Source organism: Eutrigla gurnardus, assembly GCF_963514095.1.
Source record: "Eutrigla gurnardus genome assembly, chromosome: 19".
In the NCBI taxonomy this organism is placed as follows: Eukaryota; Metazoa; Chordata; class Actinopteri; order Perciformes; family Triglidae; genus Eutrigla; species Eutrigla gurnardus.
This window is the reverse complement of record NC_139930.1, coordinates 17,152,499-17,174,168: the sequence shown is the minus strand read 5'-3', so window position 1 is coordinate 17,174,168 and position 21,670 is coordinate 17,152,499. Positions and strand designations below refer to the sequence as shown.

Here is a 21,670-nt window from a genome sequence, read left to right as displayed (position 1 = left end):
GTTTGAGTTTTAAGAGCCAATAGGAGGGACGATCACAGCGATCACAAACGACCTCCATGTACATTTTGACACCGAAGCCATTCTTTAGAGGACTTTAGAGCAACAACAGGGTCTGGTTCCGTTTCCAGGACACGGAGTCCAGGAACCAGACGTTGGAGGCCCAGCTGGGAGACCTGGAGCAGCGTCTGGAGAGCAACCAGCAGGAGAGGGAGGCCTTCCGCCAGAGCCTTCGCTCGCTGCTGGAGCTGCTGGACGGGAAGATCTTCGAGCTGACGGAGCTGCGGGACACGCTGGGGAAGCTGATCGAGAGCAGCTAGAGGACCAACACGCCGCCATCGCCGCCACGGCCGAGGATCTCACCCGCATGTCGGCTCTCACCTCGTCACCGACATGTAACTTGAATAGCTTTTCTCTCCACATTTCTACGTGTAAAAGTTTACACACTTTTTGTTCGCTGCGGTTCACGTTTACATAGAAACCAAGAAACGGGGCTTTGCTTGGACCTCGCCTTCCCTCCGGAAAACTCTCAATCGGCTCACATGTTTCTCTTTTCTGTTTGTTTCTTGAAATCATGGGACTTTTTTTTTTTCTTTTTGCTCATTCAATCACGCAGACTCGATGAGTTAAAGACGAGCTGCGCTTTGGTGATTCTACGATTCTCCACCTTCAGCCAAACTAACACACGGGAGTCAGACGGCAAGGATTTATTCTGAGTTATTTGGAGTCTGGAGGGCGAAGGTGGCGCTTCGAATGTCATAAAGAGACAAAGGTTCCTCCTGTGACTGAAATCCTGAAGAAACGTTAAAAAAAAAAGATAGAAAGTGTCCGTTGAGGACTAACGTCTTATATTCTTATATATAATATATGAGCAATACAAAAAAGGAGAATCAGAGGGCAAATAAACACTTTCCACTCTCACGTTCAGGTACTTCTACTCCTCTCGGATACGTTTAGACCACAAGCGAGATTTTATTCACTTTCTTTCATATACACTTTTTTTAAAGGAATATTAACAGATTCATAGTGCACTTGTAAACATGGAGTTTGTGTGTCTGAGTGAATCCTTTCTCTCTCCTCTCGTTTCTGTTGCGACTTGAAGTGCAATGATGATTGAATCCTTTTTTTGTGGTTAATTTATTACTAACTGTTACTGAAGATGAAAGTTGTACAGAAGATCTTTTATTTACATCTCGTTTTCACGTAATCTTTTTTTTAATTATTATTATTATTATTATTATTATTATTATTGTCTGGTACGTGGGGATGCAGAGTTGTTTTTGGAAAAAACTGGCAATATTTTTGAACTATTTATGAGTATAGAGTATAAAAGAAGCGTACGGTGGATTTGCAGAGAATCGTTTTTTTTTTGCCAAATGACGCTCGTGTACAGATTTGAATCGTTGGCGATGTTGCCTTTTGGTAGCGACGCATCGATGGCAACTTAGCGGTACTTTATTTTGTGTTATTTACTATTTGCCAAAAGATTCTGCGTCGTTGAGAGGAAGTCTACACACACCTGAAGAACACTATTTAAGGGCTTGTTGTTGGTTCGGGGTCATTTTGGGAGACTTGAATGATTTTAGTGACTTTATCACGTTGAAAACGACAAATATTACAGCTTGAAAGGAAAAAAAACATTTGAATAAAGACTTTTAAATGTTGATTATACCACATGCTTAAAAACAGAAATTGTAATTTTGAGTTTATAGTAAAAGAAAACCAAATGCAACTCTTGCTGTCGTGTCGTTCTTTCACCAGTTTCTTCACAGTATTCAGATATTTTACTTGACTTAAAGTAGTAATACTAAAGTGTAAAAATACTGTTACAAGTAAAAGTCCGGCATTTAAAATCTCAAGTGCAAAAGCAACATCATGAAAACGTACTCAAATGACCAAAAGCTGGTAAACGCATAATCTATAACCATACATCAGTGTATTAACTGATTTATATTATATGTTAATGATCCAAATCTCCACAGTAATAATATGTAAATTAATATATTTACTCATTTTAGATAAAGAGTTAAAGTAAAAACACAACCTTCAAACACCGATTATTCCAAGACAACACGTTGTTGCTTCATTTTATTTTGAAAGGGGAAAAATATATATATAATAAGGATATAGAAAGCAGAGAGGAATGTCATGATGGGAACAAAAAAAACAAAACCTTTTATAAAGTAAATTTACATTTGTATGCTTTTAGAAATCATTTAAAATATGAAGTTTCAATAAATACTTCAATACATTTAGGCATGCGGATATATGTATAGTTTTTTACATTTCATTACAGTTTTTAATTCATAAAAATGACATTTTCTTCTTCTTAATTATTGCACTTACGTTGTGATGGGTTCGTCCTAAAAACCAGTCACATGCATAAGGTCATAAAAGGTTAAAAAGGTCAAACTAGTGTCATGTTCAAGGTCGGAGACAAATACACGTTAACTGAAGATAAAAAAGCACGATGGTTTCATAAGCTGTGAGGAGACGCTGTCACGTGATCTATTTCACCGTTTCACTCAGACTGGAATTATTTCACGTCATCAAAGATCTGGACGGAAGAGAAGCAGAGTGTGAGCCACGGTGTCGCCATGGCGATGCAGAGCGATGGTTTTCTGTGAACTCCACGTTTAACTTATTTGCGTTCTTTCCGAGAGTTTGAGGAGAAGATGGACAGATCTCGTGTCTTTGCAGCTACTTGTTAGAAAAGTAACATTAATGCGGTTAAACTGACTCTAGCTCACCACTGCCCCCTGTGGCCAGAGGTGAGAACACACACTGCTACATAGCGCTTGGTGGGGGTTTTAAACACAAGATGTCAACAATGAGCTAATTCCATGTTGAACAAACTATTAACAGGCAACATTTGCTGGTACTGGTCCTTTGGAAAGAGCTAGGCTAGCTGTTCCCGGTCCTTATGCTAAGCTAAGCTGTAGCTTCACATGAACACGATGGCGGTGTCTCGTCTCGTCGTCGAACTCTCAGAAAGAACCTGCATGAACTTATTCCTTTAAAAAAAAAAAAATCACAACTATTCCTTTTAAACGTATCCGTGGTGATCGGAAAATAAACGAGTTTCAGGTTTCAAAGACATGTTTGACACAATTCAACACATAATAACAAGAATGGTATAAAAATCACACACACACACACACACACACACACACACGACAAGTCCAGTCGGAAACACACTCGGAAAACTAAAGTGTGAAGGCAGTGGAGAGAGAGAGAGAGAGAGAGAGAGAGAGAGAGAGAGAGAGAGAGAGAGAGAGAGAGAGAGAGAGACAGAGACAGAGAAAGAGAGAGAGAAAAGAAAAGAGTCTCTCAGATGATGAAAATAAATATAAACATCAACATGTGATCCGAATGTTGAAGGAGGGGAAGGGGAGGAGGAGGAAGAGGAGGAGAAGGGGTTGGAGTAGGAGGAGGAGGAGGGGAAGGAGGAGGTGGAGAAGGAGGAGGCGGTCAGCCAGCAGAGGGCGCTGACGCCTCCCAAGACCGATCGACTGCAGGAAGGCTTCAGTGTGCTGCTGAAGTTTCATGTATCCAAACTAGAAATGTGTCTAATGTGTTCTTTAACATTTATTATTATTATTATTATATAATCTGCATAATTTCCTAAGATATGGATCAATCATTTAGTCTAGAAAGCAGTGAAAATAAGCATCTTCTGTCTGACCAACAGTCTGAAACTGAGAGACATTCAAGTTTATAGTGACAGCAGCAAAATGGCTTATTGGAGAAGCAAGAAATTACTCAAAATGATTGTTTGAATAGTTTTTTTACGGCTTATAATTCTAATATTTTTAAGAGAAGATTTTCATCATCTGTATGTAACACCAGCAGCTTCTGTCATTTCCTTTTTGGTTGTTTATTCTTGGGGTTCTTGGAGATAAATTTAACAGTATTATATATATTATTAATATTAAACTATATACTTTTTGTTTTGTGTAAGTGTGACAGCACAATCAGAGAAAACGATCAAAGCTAGATTCAAGTCATCGTTTAGGTTTAAACTGGTGCTGAACATATATTTATTATATATATTAAATATACTTTGTCTAAAATACTGATCTGGTCAAAATGGCATCCTCGGAGGAGGAAAAAGCAGAGGATGTACAATTCGACAGATAATATGAATATTCATCTAAAAACTATTTGGATCATATCTGACTTTAAACTCAACTAAACTTTTGTTAAACTTTCATAAGTCAAGCTTGTTTTTAAAAGCTTGAAAGTAGATTAATGTCACACGTATGGTTAATATTAATATGCTCTATAATTAGAATCCTGCTCTAATGTTTGAAAGTAAGTTTCCCATGATGCTTTGGGGTGATGTAAACTGGTGAATGATGCTGTCGGTGGAGCCGAATCCTCCGTCAGCAGCTCCTGTTGGCAGAGAACCGTCGACATGAAGACAAACATCACGGATTCTCAGGTTCTGCAGCGACAAGAAACCTCTTTATCTGGGATCTCTAACCGTGTTTATCGGAGATCATCAGACCCCGGAGGAGAGCGTCACACTGAATCTACAAACACATAAATAACTCAGAGAAGAAGTGTGATTTTTGGTCCATCCTTTCTCCAAAATCCCCTCCTGTTGTTGCGTCATACTTTACTCTATAGTAACTTTTTTATATGCATATATTAATCATCGTTTAAGTGAAAATGCTTAAAAACAAAACCTTCTCTTCCCACCCAGATGATGAAAATGAGGCCGAATAATCAAATTGAAAGAAACAGTTTGACGTTTTTTAAGCAGCTGGAGCTCCTAAAGTGTCAGACCGTCCCTTTAAGGAGGTGGGGATGGTTTCCTGTTTGCATTCGTCACGTAGTTGGACGTAGACGTGAACGTGTTCAGTGGAGAGTCGGAACGTAAAAAAACAAAGTAAACACTCGCTTCCTAAAACAAACCCATCACAGCAAGCTACAGTACGACTGACATGTAGACGGACATAATGAGAGGTTAGAGGTTGTTTCCTCGCCAGCGACGCCACGGCAACGACATTAAAAAAGATTAGTGGTCCGTCTTTACAAACACGCAGAAGTAGAAATAAAAAAACAACATACTTCTGAGCCGTTTATATATATATATATATATATATATATATATAAAATTGCACCGCGGTATCTCGGCGTGATCCGACCCCGGCTTGTCCTCTCCGTGAACCTTAGTTCTCCCAGTCCGTGCAGGGGAGGCCCTCGTCCTCGGACTCAGACTCCGGCGACGCCTCCTTGATCCTCCTCAGGGCCTCGTGGATGCTGCGCGTGAGGGCGTCGGCCGAGTGGGTGAAGCTCTTGGCGTGCCGCTTCTGCTCCGGTCGGGTCCGGACCTTCTTCAGCCGGACGCCCTGCCGGATCTGAGCCAGGATGTTCTCTCCGTCGTCGTCCGGGTCCGGGGCCAGGACCCGCAGCTCCGCCTTCCTCAGGTGGAAGCAGCCGCGCTTCAGGGAGGCCAGCACCTCGTCCATGGGGGAGCTCGCTGCAGGACACACATGTCACAATCAAGCACTTTCCAAGCATTTCCAGGTGCATTTCCATGCTTTTCCAGCACCTTCCAGCTGTGGTAAACTCCATATGTGTTTCAATCCAATCGTCAGTATTCAGTCTACTTATTATGTCACTTGTTCATCACATTAAATGAGATGTTATTGTCCTCTAAACAACCAACATGATGTTTGGAGACAGCTTTTTACAGAAGGACCACAAATGAAAGGAAAACTAATTCCACTAACAGATCCACAGAAATATAATCACCAACTATTTTCATCATCTGTTCATCATCAAAAGTCATTTTTCATGCAGAAATGTCAGAAAATGCTGTTTTCAGTCCCTCAGATATGGAGATCCCGTACCAGCCAAAGTGTTTAAGCCTTTTCAGTACTTCCGAACAATTTTAACAATAAGTCTGAACAATTTAATTATTCAAATTAATGCAAAAATGATTAAAAACTTCTCCTTCTAGTTCGTAGATGGAAACATTCAGACACACAACTCATTTCAAACATCCGACACTACAGACTATTCAAATAACTGATTTTGGAGACATGGATGTCCTCCACACAGCGATCAGAACCTCCGTTAGCGTTTTCATCGTGAGTGGATTATAAAGATGTCTCACCTCTCCTCCACTGAGACGAGTCCAGCGAGGACGTCTTCTTCAGCTTCGTCCTCGCCGTCTGCAGCTGACTGCTGTCGAAGAAGCGAGGGGAGAACGGCGCCAGGGGCAGAGAGGAAGACTCGTATTCATGATGCCGCACCGGGCTGGGGTTACTCTCTCTGCCCTCACCCTGCTGCTGCTCCTCTGAGGGGGGAGGAGGAGGTGGGGGAGGAGGAGGTGGCGGGGGAGGACCCAGTGATAGAATAGACGGGGAGGCCGGCAGCGAGAGGAAAGGTGGCGAGGAGCCCAGATTCTCCAGCTGGATGGCGGGTAAAGAGACGGCGTCCCAGCTGCAGGCGGCGGCCGGGGGCGGAGCCGAGAGTTCGGGGAGGTCGGAGATGCTCTCGGTCTGAACGCCGGCCGAGTGCCTGCTGGGCTGCTGGCCTCTCCTCCGGCCGTGAGGCTGACTCAGGGGCAGCCGGCTGGACTTCAGGGTCACCTGGCCGGGATAGCGCTGAGAGTAGGAACGGGGGGTCAGACGCGGTCAAGGGGGTCAGAGGTCAAACTTCAGAAGGAACAGCGGTTCTCACCTGTCTGAGGCAGCGGAGTCTGTCCAGAGTCCTCTGCCGCTCCTGACTCACCCGGGCGTTGCTCTTGGCTTCCTCCTCTTCGTCAGCGTCGCCTCCCTGTGCAGGAAACCAGAGCAGAGTTTGATCTACAGCCACTTCCTCCGCTTATACCTTTCACAATAAAAGCCCTGGACATGAACACTGTGAGAACTCAAATACATTTCACTTCATTAAAACCTAAACCAAGATATTTATATATATATATATATTGTGTGCTTTAAAAGCCATAGACCCAAACTGAAATATATGGTTATGATGTCTTCATCCCCCCAGTATTAATAGCTCGTCTCCGTTTATTCACTAACAAAGCTTATACATTAAAGAGGAGTCTGACCTGCTGCAGCGGCTGCAGGGAGGCGTGGCTTCCTGGTCGCTGTTGAATCTTCTGGTTGTGATTGACGATACAGATTTCCTGTGGAAAAAAAACACATAAATGATGCACTAAATGGACCTGAGCAGCCGTTGTGTGTCTATGTATGTGTGTATATATATATATATATATATATATATATATATATATATATATATATATATATATATAAAAAGGCCGTCTCTGCTCACCTTCTTGTTCTTGAGGTAGCCTCTCTTGGCAGTGATGCGGCCCCGGCGGGCCTCCAGCTGCCGCGTCCTCTGCTGCAGGACGCCGACTTCTTCATCTCGGAGGGGGGACGGCGGGGTCGCGGGGTCGTCCTCGCCCTTCATGGCGTCGGGGCTCTCGAAGGCATCGTAGTACACCACCTCGTCCTGCCGCTCTGGTGCAGTGTGTCATGAGAATAAGAAGTTACCGTTTTGTCTTTTTATTACAAAGCTACATTTGGTATAATTCCTCTTTTTCTCTTTGTATGATTATTGTTTTATATGGTTATTAAATATATAAATGTAATGGAAACTAATAAACAATGTGGACCAGCAGCACTTTGCACAATAAACACAAATATCTGTGGAAGCCTACAGTGCTGCCACCTCAAACATGTCTGTACTGATGTGTTTATTCGTCGTTTGCATTCGTCGAGCTGCGTGGCGCCCCCTGGAGGAGGGAGCGGCTGCTCACCGATCATCTGCCTCCGTAGACTCTGCAGCTGAGCGTTCAGCAGCAGCTCCTCGCAGCGCAGCACCTCGGCCTGGACGTCGTACAGCTGCAGCTGCACCTCGTAGTACAGCGCCTCCAGCTGGTCCACACGCAGCATGGCATCCTCGCCTCCCTGCAGACACTGCATCTACAAGCAGACACACACACAGTTTTACTCTTCAACCTCTCTCTCAGCACACAACAGGTACTGTTTCATGTATTTACACATGTCCAGTAGCATTTGACCCCAACACTCATTCCCAATGACTCATTTCCAGCGTTGTAAACCAGGATGTTATTATGTTATTCACTCCGTCGCAGGATGTTTGAGTCATGAGGTCATGTTTCCAACAACTCTCTCTTGTTATTGTCGGCCATGTACATCTCATCAGGTGTTTAAAGGAGCAGTAGAGGACATTAATACCTTAATACCACCTTTACAAGCTGCAATATTAAAGTGATGAATGCATCATCCAGTGATATTATATTATACTGAGACACTCTGCGTAGTGAGTACTTATACTTTTGGCACTTTTAATGTATACTTTTTCTATATTTGTATGCCAATTCTTTTGTACTTTTACTCAAGGAACACGTTCAGTTACAACCGAGTAATACTACAACAGTGCAGTATTACTACTTTTACTGAAGTTACTGAGTATTCCTTCCACCTCTTCTGACAAACTATCAGGGCTTTTTAAAGACCGGCGCCGTCGCTCGTCATCGGTGATGAGCGTTTCTGAGCAGCGTCTCACCTCCTCCTTCAAGCCGTGCTTCCTCTCCTCCAGGCAGATTTCTTTGGCCCTCATCAGCTGCAGCGTCTCCTTGGAGACGGCGTACTGCAGCCGCTCCATGCGCTCCACCGCCGCCGCCCACGCCGACTTGCCAAACTTCCTCTGGTCAGCACGCATCCGCTCGTACAGCGCTGCAACACGACACGGTGGTCAGAGACGGAGCAGCGGCCCATTGGTTATCAGTTAGTGGAGCCACATATAGTAAAAACAACTCAATCGGAGTATTTTATTACATACACTTCCCTGGTTTCTCCAATGAGAGGCACGTTTGTAAACTTAATATACGATTTGATCCCAAAAAAACACAATTCTTCACTATTTTCTAATGACTGAATGATTAATCGCCCAATCAAGAGAGTAATTAACGGGTTAATCAAAGGAAGTAACTGTTAGTTGCAGCCCCTTGAATGGAAGAACAGAGCTTCGACTGTTCCACGTCTGGACAGAAATCAGTCGACTTGTTTCCCAGCAGTTCGTAGCCGAGATGGTTAGAGGATTAAAATACTTCTGGAAGGAGGAGGGACTAGTAGAAATCACTTCGGTATGCGAGACGTGGAGCGTGTACTGCACTTTGTTATGGAGTAAACATACAACACAGAGGTTCAAAAGGTCACAGAAGCCCCAGAACGCTTAAAAATGCCTCCTTCCAAGCGTATTTACCTTTCTGCGCCCGAGTCGTGGTCTCGAAGAACTTGACAGTCAGGTCTTGTATGGAGAGGATGGTGGCGTGAGCCTTCTTCTGCCACTCCTCGTCCTCTTTCCTCAGGCTCTCCACCCGCCGAGGGCCCAGACGCTCCGTCTCCAGGGAGATCTGCAGGGCGAGGAGGTGGAAAGCACAATCAAACACAGAGTATTTGCATCAGCTGATAAAGTTCAGTCGGTGCAGACTCTTCAAAGTCTCACACGTCGCCTCCACCAAATAATGTTCAATGAGTTAACACAAACACTGCACTGGTCCAGACCGTTCACGACTGTGTTCAGTGTAATACCAGCTAGCGACAGCAGATGGCGATGATGGTGTTGCCTGTCATGCCTGTGCATGTTTAGAGTGACACTAACCCAGTGTCCTACTGGGCTGGTGGAACAACGAATCAATGGTTAAATTATCTGATAACAAAATAAACAAAACAAACAGAAAACCCTCTGAATACGCTGGAAGGAGTTCGTATCACGTGGCCCGGCGCCACATGTCAACCACACATTTTCACCAGCCCGTGTCAGGGCCATGTGAAAAAAAGAGTGAGAACCGGGGGGAAACGTGCCACGTGGAGTCCTGAACCCCCCAGGAAGACCAGACCACATGGAACAAAATGTACACAGAGGGTTGAACTCCCTGTGAAGCTCTGCTGCACATAAAAGGCACGTATTAATGAATAAATGTAAAACAGATGTGTGTAGGTACTCAAAAATAAACACCAACAAACCTCAAAGGCCTTCCCTGTGTGTGTGTGTGTGTGTGTGTGTGTGTGTGTGTGTATGTGTGTGTGTGTGTGTGTGTGTGTGTGTGTGTGTGTGTGTGTGTCTGCACGTGAGGCACAAGAACAGGGAGTGGTTTTGGGGTGAAAACAGGAGCGAACGGGGGAGGAGAGATTACGTCAGTGACCAGAAAGGAAAAGTCCGACAGAAGAAAACAGAAAATCACATCATTCAGGAAAGGGAGTCGAAAAAAAGAAAGAAAATATTAACTTAAAAACTCAGCGGTGAACTCATTGTTTAGGAATCCTGTAGCAGAAACACGTGGCCACATGTGAAGAGAAGAACAACAGGCTCCAACGTTCAACAGAGACATTTGTCCTCAGAGCGGTCCGACCCGGTGACATGTCACACCTGGTACACTACGGACACCTGGGACACCACCCGACACCTGGGACACTACGGACACCTGGTGACATGTCACACCTGGGACACTACGGACACCTGGTGACATGTCACACCTGGGACACTACGGACACCACCCGACACCTGGGACACTACGGACACCTGGTGACATGTCATACCTGGGACACTACGGACACCTGGGATACTACGGACACTACGGACACCACCCGACACCTGGGACACTACGGACACCTGGTGACATGTCACACCTGGGACACTACGGACAGCACCCGACACCTGGGACACTACGGACACCTGGTGACATGTCACACCTGGTACACTACAGACAACAGCAGCAGAGACATTTGTCCTCAGAGCGGTCCGACCCTGTGACATGTCATACCGGGACACTACGGACACCTGGGACACTACGGACACCTGGGACATGTCACACCTGGGACACTACAGACACCTGGGACACTACAGACATCTGGTGACATGTCACACCTGGTACACTACAGACAACAGCAGCAGAGACATTTGTCCTCAGAGCAGTCCGACCCGGTGACATGTCACACCTGGTACACTACGGACACCGGGGACACTACGGACACCTGGGACACTACGGACACCTGGGACACCACGCAACACCTGGGACACTACGGACACCTGGGACACTACGGACACCTGGGACACTATGGACACCTGGTGACATGTCACACCTGGGACACTACGGACACCACCCGACACCTGGGACACTACGGACACCTGGTGACATGTCACACCTGGTACACTACAGACAACAGCAGCAGAGACATTTGTCCTCAGAGCGGTCCGACCCGGTGACATGTCATACCTGGGACACTACGGACACCTGGGATACTACGGACACCTGGGACACCACCCGACACCTGGGACACTACGGACACCTGGTGACATGTCACACCTGGGACACTACGGCCACCACCAGACACCTGGGACACTACGGACACCACCCGACACCTGGGACACTACGGACACCTGGTGACATGTCACACCTGGGACACTACGGACAGCACCCGACACCTGGGACACTACGGACACCTGGTGACATGTCACACCTGGTACACTACAGACAACAGCAGCAGAGACATTTGTCCTCAGAGCGGTCCGACCCGGTGACATGTCATACCGGGACACTACGGACACCTGGGACACTACGGACACCTGGGACATGTCACACCTGGGACACTACAGACACCTGGGACACTACAGACATCTGGTGACATGTCACACCTGGTACACTACAGACAACAGCAGCAGAGACATTTGTCCTCAGAGCGGTCCGACCCGGTGACATGTCATACCTGGGACACTACGGACACCTGGGATACTACGGACACCTGGGACACCACCCGACACCTGGGACACTACGGACACCTGGTGACATGTCACACCTGGGACACTACGGACAGCACCCGACACCTGGGACACTACGGACACCTGGTGACATGTCACACCTGGTACACTACAGACAACAGCAGCAGAGACATTTGTCCTCAGAGCGGTCCGACCCGGTGACATGTCATACCTGGGACACTACGGACACCTGGGACACTACGGACACCTGGGACACTACGGACACCTGGTGACATGTCACACCTGGTACACTACAGACAACAGCAGCAGAGACATTTGTCCTCAGAGCGGTCCGACCCGGTGACATGTCATACCTGGGACACTACGGACACCTGGGATACTACGGACACCTGGGACACCACCCGACACCTGGGACACTACGGACACCTGGTGACATGTCACACCTGGGACACTACGGACGCCTGGTGACATGTCACACCTGGGACACTACGGACACCACCCGACACCTGGGACACTACGGACACCTGGTGACATGTCACACCTGGGACACTACGGACGCCTGGTGACATGTCACACCTGGGACACTACGGACACCACCAGACACCTGGGACACTACGGACACCACCCGACACCTGGGACACTACGGACACCTGGTGACATGTCACACCTGGGACACTACGGACAGCACCCGACACCTGGGACACTACGGACACCTGGTGACATGTCACACCTGGTACACTACAGACAACAGCAGCAGAGACATTTGTCCTCAGAGCGGTCCGACCCGGTGACATGTCATACCGGGACACTACGGACACCTGGGACACTACGGACACCTGGGACACTACGGACACCTGGGACATGTCACACCTGGGACACTACAGACACCTGGGACACTACAGACATCTGGTGACATGTCACACCTGGTACACTACAGACAACAGCAGCAGAGACATTTGTCCTCAGAGCGGTCCGACCCGGTGACATGTCATACCTGGGACACTACGGACACCTGGGATACTACGGACACCTGGGACACCACCCGACACCTGGGACACTACGGACACCTGGTGACATGTCACACCTGGGACACTACGGACGCCTGGTGACATGTCACACCTGGGACACTACGGACACCACCCGACACCTGGGACACTACGGACACCTGGTGACATGTCACACCTGGTACACTACAGACAACAGCAGCAGAGACATTTGTCCTCAGAGCGGTCCGACCCGGTGACATGTCATACCGGGACACTACGGACACCTGGGACACTACGGACACCTGGGACATGTCACACCTGGGACACTACAGACACCTGGGACACTACGGACATCTGGTGACATGTCACACCTGGTACACTACAGACAACAGCAGCAGAGACATTTGTCCTCAGAGCAGTCCGACCCGGTGACATGTCACACCTGGTACACTACGGACACCGGGGACACTACGGACACCTGGGACACCACCCAACACCTGGGACACTACGGACACCTGGGACACTATGGACACCTGGTGACATGTCACACCTGGGACACCACGGACACCTGGTGTCACTGTTGTTTAACTCCTCAGCATGTTGTTGTCTAAAAGCGTCTCTGTGTGGAGGTATCCCTTAACTGACAGTCTGTTCAACTGGTTTCATGCTCCAAACTATGACACATCTGTTTCTCAGAGATTACATCACATAAATCAGATTCATAATACAAGTTGATCGTGGTGAATTTTCCTTATCGGGATAACATCGTCATAATATCTATGTAGTTCACCATATTCATGTATTCATGCAGGGACACCTTATGAATTATGATTACCTTATGTATTCTATTTAACTTGTTATCTTTGATTGAAAATATGTATTTCTTCACACGTTGAGTGATTCCGGTCTGTTTTAGTGCCATTTTGAAGAGATTTAAATACATTTGGATAATAATCGGGATCATTTTGTGAATCGCATTTATTTTGGCCATGATAATCTTCACATGACATTTACAGTCAGTAGCTTATTTAAACACAGAGGATAATAAAAATCTCTATATATTGTTGATTTAAGGCCCTGAACGAGCATCCTGTTGTAACTCTGAGTGACTCGCCGTAATAATGTAGAAGGCTGCAGCACAAGGTGATGATGCATTCAGGGACAGAAGAGAAGAACCGGCTCTCGTGTGCAAAAAAAATCAATGGAATAAACGAGGATACGACTGTGAAAGAGACGCTTTTAGAAAAAGCAAGGACATCGATCTTCTCTAAAAGGAGACGCATACATGAAACAGATAAAAAAGGGTCTCAGAATAGACACCAGAGATATCCAACACCTCTTTTATTCTGTGCATTTTCCTTCCTCGTCATAAACCTGGCACGAACTACCAAAATAAAAATGTAACTTCAACAGAAGATCTGCAGTGTTGAAGAGAAGAGCGAGCCGGTTCAACGCGAATCTGCAAAACAGGCAAAGTGACATATTTGTCTGAGAAATGGACGGCTGTTTGAGCAGAAATATCACTCCACTGAAGGGAGGATGTGCACCTTTAAAGCACTTTTCCTGCTCACCTGTCACCTGCCGTCACTGACGACGCTCAGAAACACCTAAATGTGGACGTTGGAGTCAAATTCACTCCCAGTTGCTTCATGTTTGAGTTTCACGTTTGTGACCTGATTCATTATTAATGTGAGCCTGTAAATAAAGTAGTAAAACCTGACCATCTAGTACCGGTTTTACACATGCATGGTATCATTGATTTTAGTCAGCTACTACCCAACTAAAGAAAAACAAACTGAAGAGACAGGAAGTGGCAGGGGGACTGATTTCCTTTAACGCCTCTGGCCGACAGCTCACGGGCGACAAAACACAGACGTCTCTGGAAATAGCAGCATGGACGCCGTCACGGCGGCACCTCATCTCTCACCGGCTCAGAATAGTGTTAGATACCACGAAGCAGTGTTTACCAGGCAGCTGTGGGGGGATGGGGGGGTCAATCCCACAAACTAGAGCACCACATGTGAATTAATCCATCCCCCCTGAAAAACGATGGCGACCAGCTGTTTGAGGACGTTTCTTTGCTTAAACAGACGTGAGAAACTTTACATGAGAGAGATATCAGAGATGTATCTGCTCAGTGGGAACATGTGGACACATCTGGTCTTCAACGTGTGATTGGTTGACAAAGAGAAACATCCTTATGTGATAGGTTATCACCAGGGGTTCATGGTAAACATCTGGACTCACCCAGATCGATTAGTTGCAACCCTAGATTAATGAGTCAATATCTATAAATATGTAAAAACAAATATATACTTCAATCAGGCCATAGAGCGACTTAATTATCTTATGTGATGATGAAAACGTGTTAAAAATGTCCTCGACAGCTGGGCGTAAACTCGGCCTGGGATCGCCGTGGCAACCGTTGCCATGTAATAATGCAATCGAAACAGTAACTGGAGCTCGCTGCGGTACAAAAGTATCTCAGACACGTTACAGAGGAACCGCATTTTTAATTCATGGCCGCCCTCTGACCCTCCGGGCAACAGGACACCGACACCGGCTCCGCTCCCAGCATGCAATGGGGCCGCCCCAACAATGCACCATTCAACAAATGACTCAACACCCGATGTCATTCAGGTGGTCGTCACTCACTATGAATGGGGAGAGTAGAACGGGTTAAGAGAGGTCACCGTTCACAGAAGAGCTGCAACCACGACCGATCAACAATATGTCATATGGACGTACAAATCAAGCAATTTGAATACTGTAATGGACATTTTTCACTCTTTTCTGAAATTCTGAAGACAATTGAGATCATTTGATTATTCAAATAGTTTAAACTGAACCTGTGTAGCTTCTGAATACAACGTACCGACAACAACAACACAGTGACCCCCCCCCCACGTCTGACGCCTCCGACTGAAGTGAAAGTTTCAGCTGGAAGCAGCTTCACGTGGCCTTTACGACCTCAACGCGTCGGTGTGTGTTCACACAGGAAGGCAGGGAAAGGCCTTCTGTCCATCCGCTCCTCCTCACATCCTCTTTGCGACATTAAGTAGGATGCAAACTGCATGTAAATCACAGGGACAAAAAGCAAAAAAGGCCTCTCAACGATCCCCTGACTCATCACTTTGGGAGAAACCAACCGCCTCTCTGCCGGGGCATCAAGGATCACATTTGCATACAGCTTTGTTTCCAGCCGTTGGATCGCCCTCAGGGGAGCAGGTGCTGCAAACTTTCACCACCATGCAGAGTCCACATGCTCAGAAAACTCCACCAAGTCAAACGTGCAGAATGACTTTCAGCCTCAAGTATTGGCTCCAAAAAGTTCTGCACATCACAGTTTCCATAATGCAACTTTACATTATACATCTTCTTCTACGATATCAGCGAAATCTTATCAAATCTGGCCGGCAATAGAGCTGAAAGGATTCATAGATCGTCTAATCAGCGATGATCAAATCTGCAACTAGGAGGAGGAGGAGGAAGAGGAGGAGGACGCCATATGAGGAATGTAGTGGAGGGACGGGAACGTTGTCAGGATGTGACGGAGGTACGGAGACGTCATGTGACCAGTCAAACAGCACTCACCTTGGGAAACAGGATATCAAACTCAAACTCCATTCCTTCACAAGACACTCACGTTATCTGGTATTGTTGGAAGTTAAAAACTGACTTTCTGCTCTGTTGTGTTTTTCCTGACCGACTGGATTGGACTCCGCCTTGAGGTGACACACCTCTGCACAGCGGGGTTACTGCGAGTACGACAGCTAAGTATATAAACACACGTTTACTGCCTTCTCCTCGACACACACTGCCCTCAAATATGCTCGCTGAATAAACCGTGTCACGTACTCTACTCTCTGCTAACAATCCAACAAAGAGGATTTAACAGAATTCGCTCTCATGCAATTCAACAGCTGTTAGTGATGACGCCGAACGAAGATGAAGATGATGATGATGCACATTGAAGACAGACGATATCTGTATTTACTGAGAGTAGAGAGTTCAGACTGAAAGGTTAGGTGGAGGGCGAGGCGTACAGTGAAGATGCTGCTTCAGTGTTTAAAGGGATGTTGGTGCTCTGAAAACAGGAAGTGGCTTTTTTTGTTCCAACTCAGGCAAGTATGAACACACACACACACTTCTAGATTTGGTGACTGTCTGGGGACATCGATATATCCGATGCAAATAGACACTTACATAAATCAGTTTAGAAATAGTCCAATAATAACTGTCTGTACATCCACAAGCACATCCGAAACAGGAAGTGCCAATAGCTTTTATTGATGAGTTGAATTTGCCAAAATATAAACAAATACATAGGAGGGCAAAAGAGATTAAAATACTGTTTCTTTCACAGCGGAACCAAAGCTTTGCTCAGGTATGTAAATTGTGATATTTTGTCGGCAATTTCCCCTGAGTGATGTCATTTGCTTTTGTGAACACCACCTACAATTACAACAAGCACCGTCACCTGCTGGGGCTGAGTGTGTCACGAGTGTGAAAACAGACTCAATGGGGGGGAGACAGCAGAGATTTCAAACCTCTAATGAAGAAAAACAACAAAGATGGAGTGGAGGAAAGCGTGTGGAAAACAGAAGAGTGTGCTGAGGCTGCAGAATTACTGAGTGGTTTAGTGGCTGCTGTAATAATACTTATGCTGGTTGTTAAGCCGCTCTGGGGGGAGGGGGGGTGGGGGAGGGCTGATCCACGGCCCCCAGATGCAAAGCAACAGATCGGCTACTATAACATCATCATCGCCTGCCGCATGCATCCTCAGCAGCTAATGTCATTACAGTGGGCTTAGGCGGCTCCATGGAGGACGTTAGCATGCGGCGGCTCCAGCACTAACCTCGGCTTTTTAAAAAATCACAACACTGGTGGAGACGGTGGCGGGGAGAGGCAGTCAAAGTGTGTTCCAGTGAGGTCTAAACCGACTTAAATCAAGCCCTAAAAGCAGATGGTATCCGTGTGTGTGTGTGTGTGTGTGTGTGTGTGTGTGTGTGGTACCTTAATCTGCTGTCTGCGCAGCATTGCCAGCTCCCTCATGTCCCTGAAGGGCTGCAGCAGGTAGTGGTAGAGCTGAGTGGTGGCCTCCAGCAGCTCCGCGTACGCCTCGTCCTCCTCGGGGTAAACCTGCAGCAGCTCCACCATGCTGTCCAGGGCTCGGTGTCTGTCCAACACCTGGGTGGAGTAAACACACTCAGGTAAAGAACAGGTGGAGCAGGAAATAAGATATAACGTGTAACACTTCAATGATACGCGACAAGGATAGAGTTATTACACGTTTTTCTTATTATCAATAAATCCCATGAAGAGATTCAAACCGGTCGACGTGTTCGTCCGTGTTCCCGACGCTCCAACACTCAGACTCAAGACCTGAAGACTCCCGGATATAAACTTTTATTTTTCTTGAAAAGATTAAATAATTTCCTAAAACAGCTGGGCTCTGCAGAGTATGTGTTTTTTTTTTAAAGCTAAAATTCAATAAAAGTTTGCACGATTTTTGGAAACTTCTATTCAAAAGAAAATCAAGACATTTGTAAAAATCAACTCAGGCTGTAGTGTATTATGTTTTTCACATTTAAATAAAATCTTTTATCAGTAATGAAATGAAAAGTGTTAGTTTGAGCTCTGTTTTTTATTAAACATCACAGAAACTGGAGATTTATTTGATGGAGACTTATTTTTGGTCTTTTTGTGGGATTTGTTGACAATAACAAAAATAACAGAATATCACCAGAATCATCCTTTAAAACTCAAACCAGAAAACAGTCGGATACACAACACAAGAGCCTGGCTGATAGGGTTAGTGGTGAATAAGACCGTGGGAGCGACGCTATCTCGGCTCATTTCACTGGAAACACTGGAATGTTAGAGCGTTGGGAGTCTAATTCAGGATTACAATGAGTCCTCAACAAAAGCTCAAACGCTATGAACGTGAGAGTGGAGTGTGAGAGAGTCTCCCTGCATGTGTGAGGTCAGTAATGACACCACATTATTATATATTGTTGGAGTGTTGGAGCTGAGAGTAAGTCGTACCATATGTCACGCTGTCCACAGACGGCTCATTGTCGTTCTAAACGCTGTGAAAACAACTATTGTACAACACAAATACAATTCAGAGAAACCGGTGGCTCCCATTCGTACGGCAACAATACGTCTCCTTCACGTCTCGGATTATTATTGAAATGTTCGTCCAGCGCCGTGGATGAAGAGCTCTTCTCTCTCTGATGGATATGAATAGAGACTCTTATATGAACTCCAGGCTGATTTTGTTTCCAAAAAGGCTCTCGTCGTCGGGGGGAGAGACACACTGCACGATTCAGCTAGAAACACTGCTCCTACTGTTTACCTTGGGACTGTGTCTCCCTGGCAACCACTGGCCAACTGTACACCCCCCCCCCCCCCCCCCTCCCTTCAGCCGCTGCTGGCCAGGGAAACCCCTGGGCCAAAACGAGCCGGAGCTCCGACACCAGCGACACAGAAAACTTAGCAGAGACACAAGCCTGGAATTAAGAAATCTCTCGACACTGGGGTTTCTTCAGGACTTCCTGTGAAGAGAGAGCATTTACACAGTCGGGTCTATTTGCTGATGATGAAAAGGCCCGTGATTTATTTAGTATGAGCTGATGAGGCTTCATGAAAAAGGCAGCTGGGTTAGCCGTCGTAACGAGAGCTGAATCAGAGGACAAAGTGTTTGGTTCCATTGACAGAAAAGTCATTTTTCAAACAAAATGTGCCCATTTATTAGATTCTCCTTGTTGTCGATGTGTCCCTGGATATATTTGGGGTTTGGACTAAACATTTTTGAAATTTCAAGAACAGACAGAATTTTAAAAATTGATCTCCACTCCATCTCTCCATTCCCCCCCCCCCCCCCCCCAGGCCTTAAACCCTGAACCCTCAGGGACTTAACTGATGTCACCTGGTAAATGGTTGAGTGTGAGTGTCGGACGGCATATCACGTTACGCTGATGACATAATGTGTTATGTACAATTGTGAGTATGTTCTTTTAAACTACAAAAATAACATTTCCAAGCAAACTATAATAAAAAGTATAGCAGACTAACAACTCACAACATGGGGCTGAGTGACCGGGTTTCGACATCCTGAATTCTGGTCTGGATTTAAAAGCAAAATGCAGACGCTTAGAAATGGTTCTCAATTCACAGACTTTCTGGTTTTGTTTTCCAAAATGAAAAATACTGTCTAAAACATAAGAAGTTATTTCTTAGATTCGATCGTGTACTAGATATAGCCGTCGCGTCTACAAGAACAAGTACATAATTACAAGAGTGACATGAGCTTTAGTTTAGATGCTGAGGAGCCCTGTCATCAGGACTAACTCTTCCAGTTTGTCTGAACTAAATCTGCTCCGCCTTCTCCGCCGAGTACTTTTCTCTCTCCCTCTGCCTTTTAATTGAAGCATCTCGCAGGAACAACACGACTGGGATCAGAGCGCTCGAGGAAGTAGCTCTTTGAGTGAACCGGATGCTCTTTAGGAGACTTAAATGCTAAAAAAGCACAAGTAAAAAATGGGAAATGTCAGTTATCTTTAGCACTCAATGGCAAGGATCCTTTACAGAGCTGCCAGCACCTGTGAACAGGTAACATGCACCTTGCACACTGATGAATGATGATGAACCTATGGGAGAACTAGGGCTGGGTATTGTTTAGAATCTCACGATTCGATTCGATTTCGATTCGTTGGGTCGCGATTCGATTCAATATCGATTCGATTCGATATTGATTGAAATGCTTCGATATCGATTCCGTATCAAGTAGAAATACACAAGTAAGAGTACCAGATCATTTTTTCAAATAATTTATTTAGTTTCATGCCTTATGAACAGCCGTGGTATAACTCATAGCATGATAAAACAGGACACTGCTTAAACACTGAACTACAGTGCATGTAACGGGTTCACACCGGCCACGGAAGCTATGGTAGTAGACAGTAGTAGTGCAGATATACCGTTGAAATGCACATATTTGTTTATCTACTCTTCACTCATTTATTAAATGTATTTTCTCTTCCTGTTTCCCAGTGCGAGTTGAGATACACAACTATGATCGCATTTGTCAATCGCGGTATTTTATTTTGAAAATTGACCGGATTGTCTCGTGTCTCTTTGTGTGATTTCCTGCCAGAACTGACGCGTTCGCTCGCGGCACGCGCTAAAAATAGAGCAGACGCCGAAACGATCGCTTCACGGCGCGGGACGGCCGCGCCTATTCGCGGCGCTCCGTGTCTGGTGTGAACTACACTATCGCTTAACAGGGGCGCCGAAAGGAAGCGGGCTCCGCTACTCGCCTATTCGCGGCGCTTCCGCGGCCGGTGTGAACGTTGTACTCGCTCCGGTCGCCATATTGTAATGGTTTGGTCTAGTGCGGCCCCCGTCCGTACAGCGCGAATCACACGAGGGTGTCGGTCACAGCGCCCCCACTGGCCAGGGGCTTGAATCGATTCAGAAAATGCCTGAATCGATATTGAATTGCGGGGAACAGAATCGCAATGCATTGCTGAATCGATATTTTTACCCACCCCTAGGGAGAACCCACGCTTACACGGGGAGAACATGCAAACTCCACACAGAAGGAACCCGGACGGACCCGGGAATCGAACCCAGGACCCTCTCGCTGTGAGGCGACAGTGCTACCCACTACACCACTGTGCAGCCCAGGTTTCGAACAGGTGGCAAATAACAAGTAACCGGCCCTCGTTACAGATTTAGCTAATGTTTAAACTGTTGTCACACGTTGTACATTATCTTGGCAACATGAACGGCTACAAAGCAAAGCCATTAACGTGTAGCTGTGGGATCGCATCGTGTCGGCTTGACAACCGGGCCTCTGATGAGGACGGACTATACGTCTCTGGTGGATGATTGACAGACCGGGT

At 46.1% G+C, this 21,670-nt stretch overlaps 2 protein-coding genes across 2 annotated transcripts in view; one reads left to right on the top strand and one right to left on the bottom strand.

The window, feature by feature from the left end:
• Positions 1-3,140, top strand: part of homer1 (homer scaffold protein 1) — a 14,834-nt gene extending 11,694 nt beyond the window's left edge. Inside the window, exon 8 of the mRNA XM_084035148.1 lies at positions 129-3,140. Within this exon, the coding sequence (XP_083891274.1) occupies positions 129-317 (189 nt within the window). The 3' untranslated portion in view covers positions 318-3,140. The remainder of the gene's footprint in view (positions 1-128) is intronic.
• Positions 657-21,670, bottom strand: part of jmy (junction mediating and regulatory protein, p53 cofactor) — a 23,256-nt gene continuing 2,242 nt past the window's right edge. The window contains exons 2-10 of the mRNA XM_084035125.1: positions 17,775-17,948; positions 9,256-9,406; positions 8,557-8,726; positions 7,784-7,949; positions 7,294-7,484; positions 7,067-7,144; positions 6,694-6,789; positions 6,125-6,617; positions 657-5,485 (exon numbers count right to left, since the gene is read on the bottom strand). Coding sequence (XP_083891251.1) covers positions 5,175-5,485; positions 6,125-6,617; positions 6,694-6,789; positions 7,067-7,144; positions 7,294-7,484; positions 7,784-7,949; positions 8,557-8,726; positions 9,256-9,406; positions 17,775-17,948 — 1,830 coding nt within the window. The 3' untranslated portion in view covers positions 657-5,174. The remainder of the gene's footprint in view (positions 5,486-6,124; positions 6,618-6,693; positions 6,790-7,066; positions 7,145-7,293; positions 7,485-7,783; positions 7,950-8,556; positions 8,727-9,255; positions 9,407-17,774; positions 17,949-21,670) is intronic.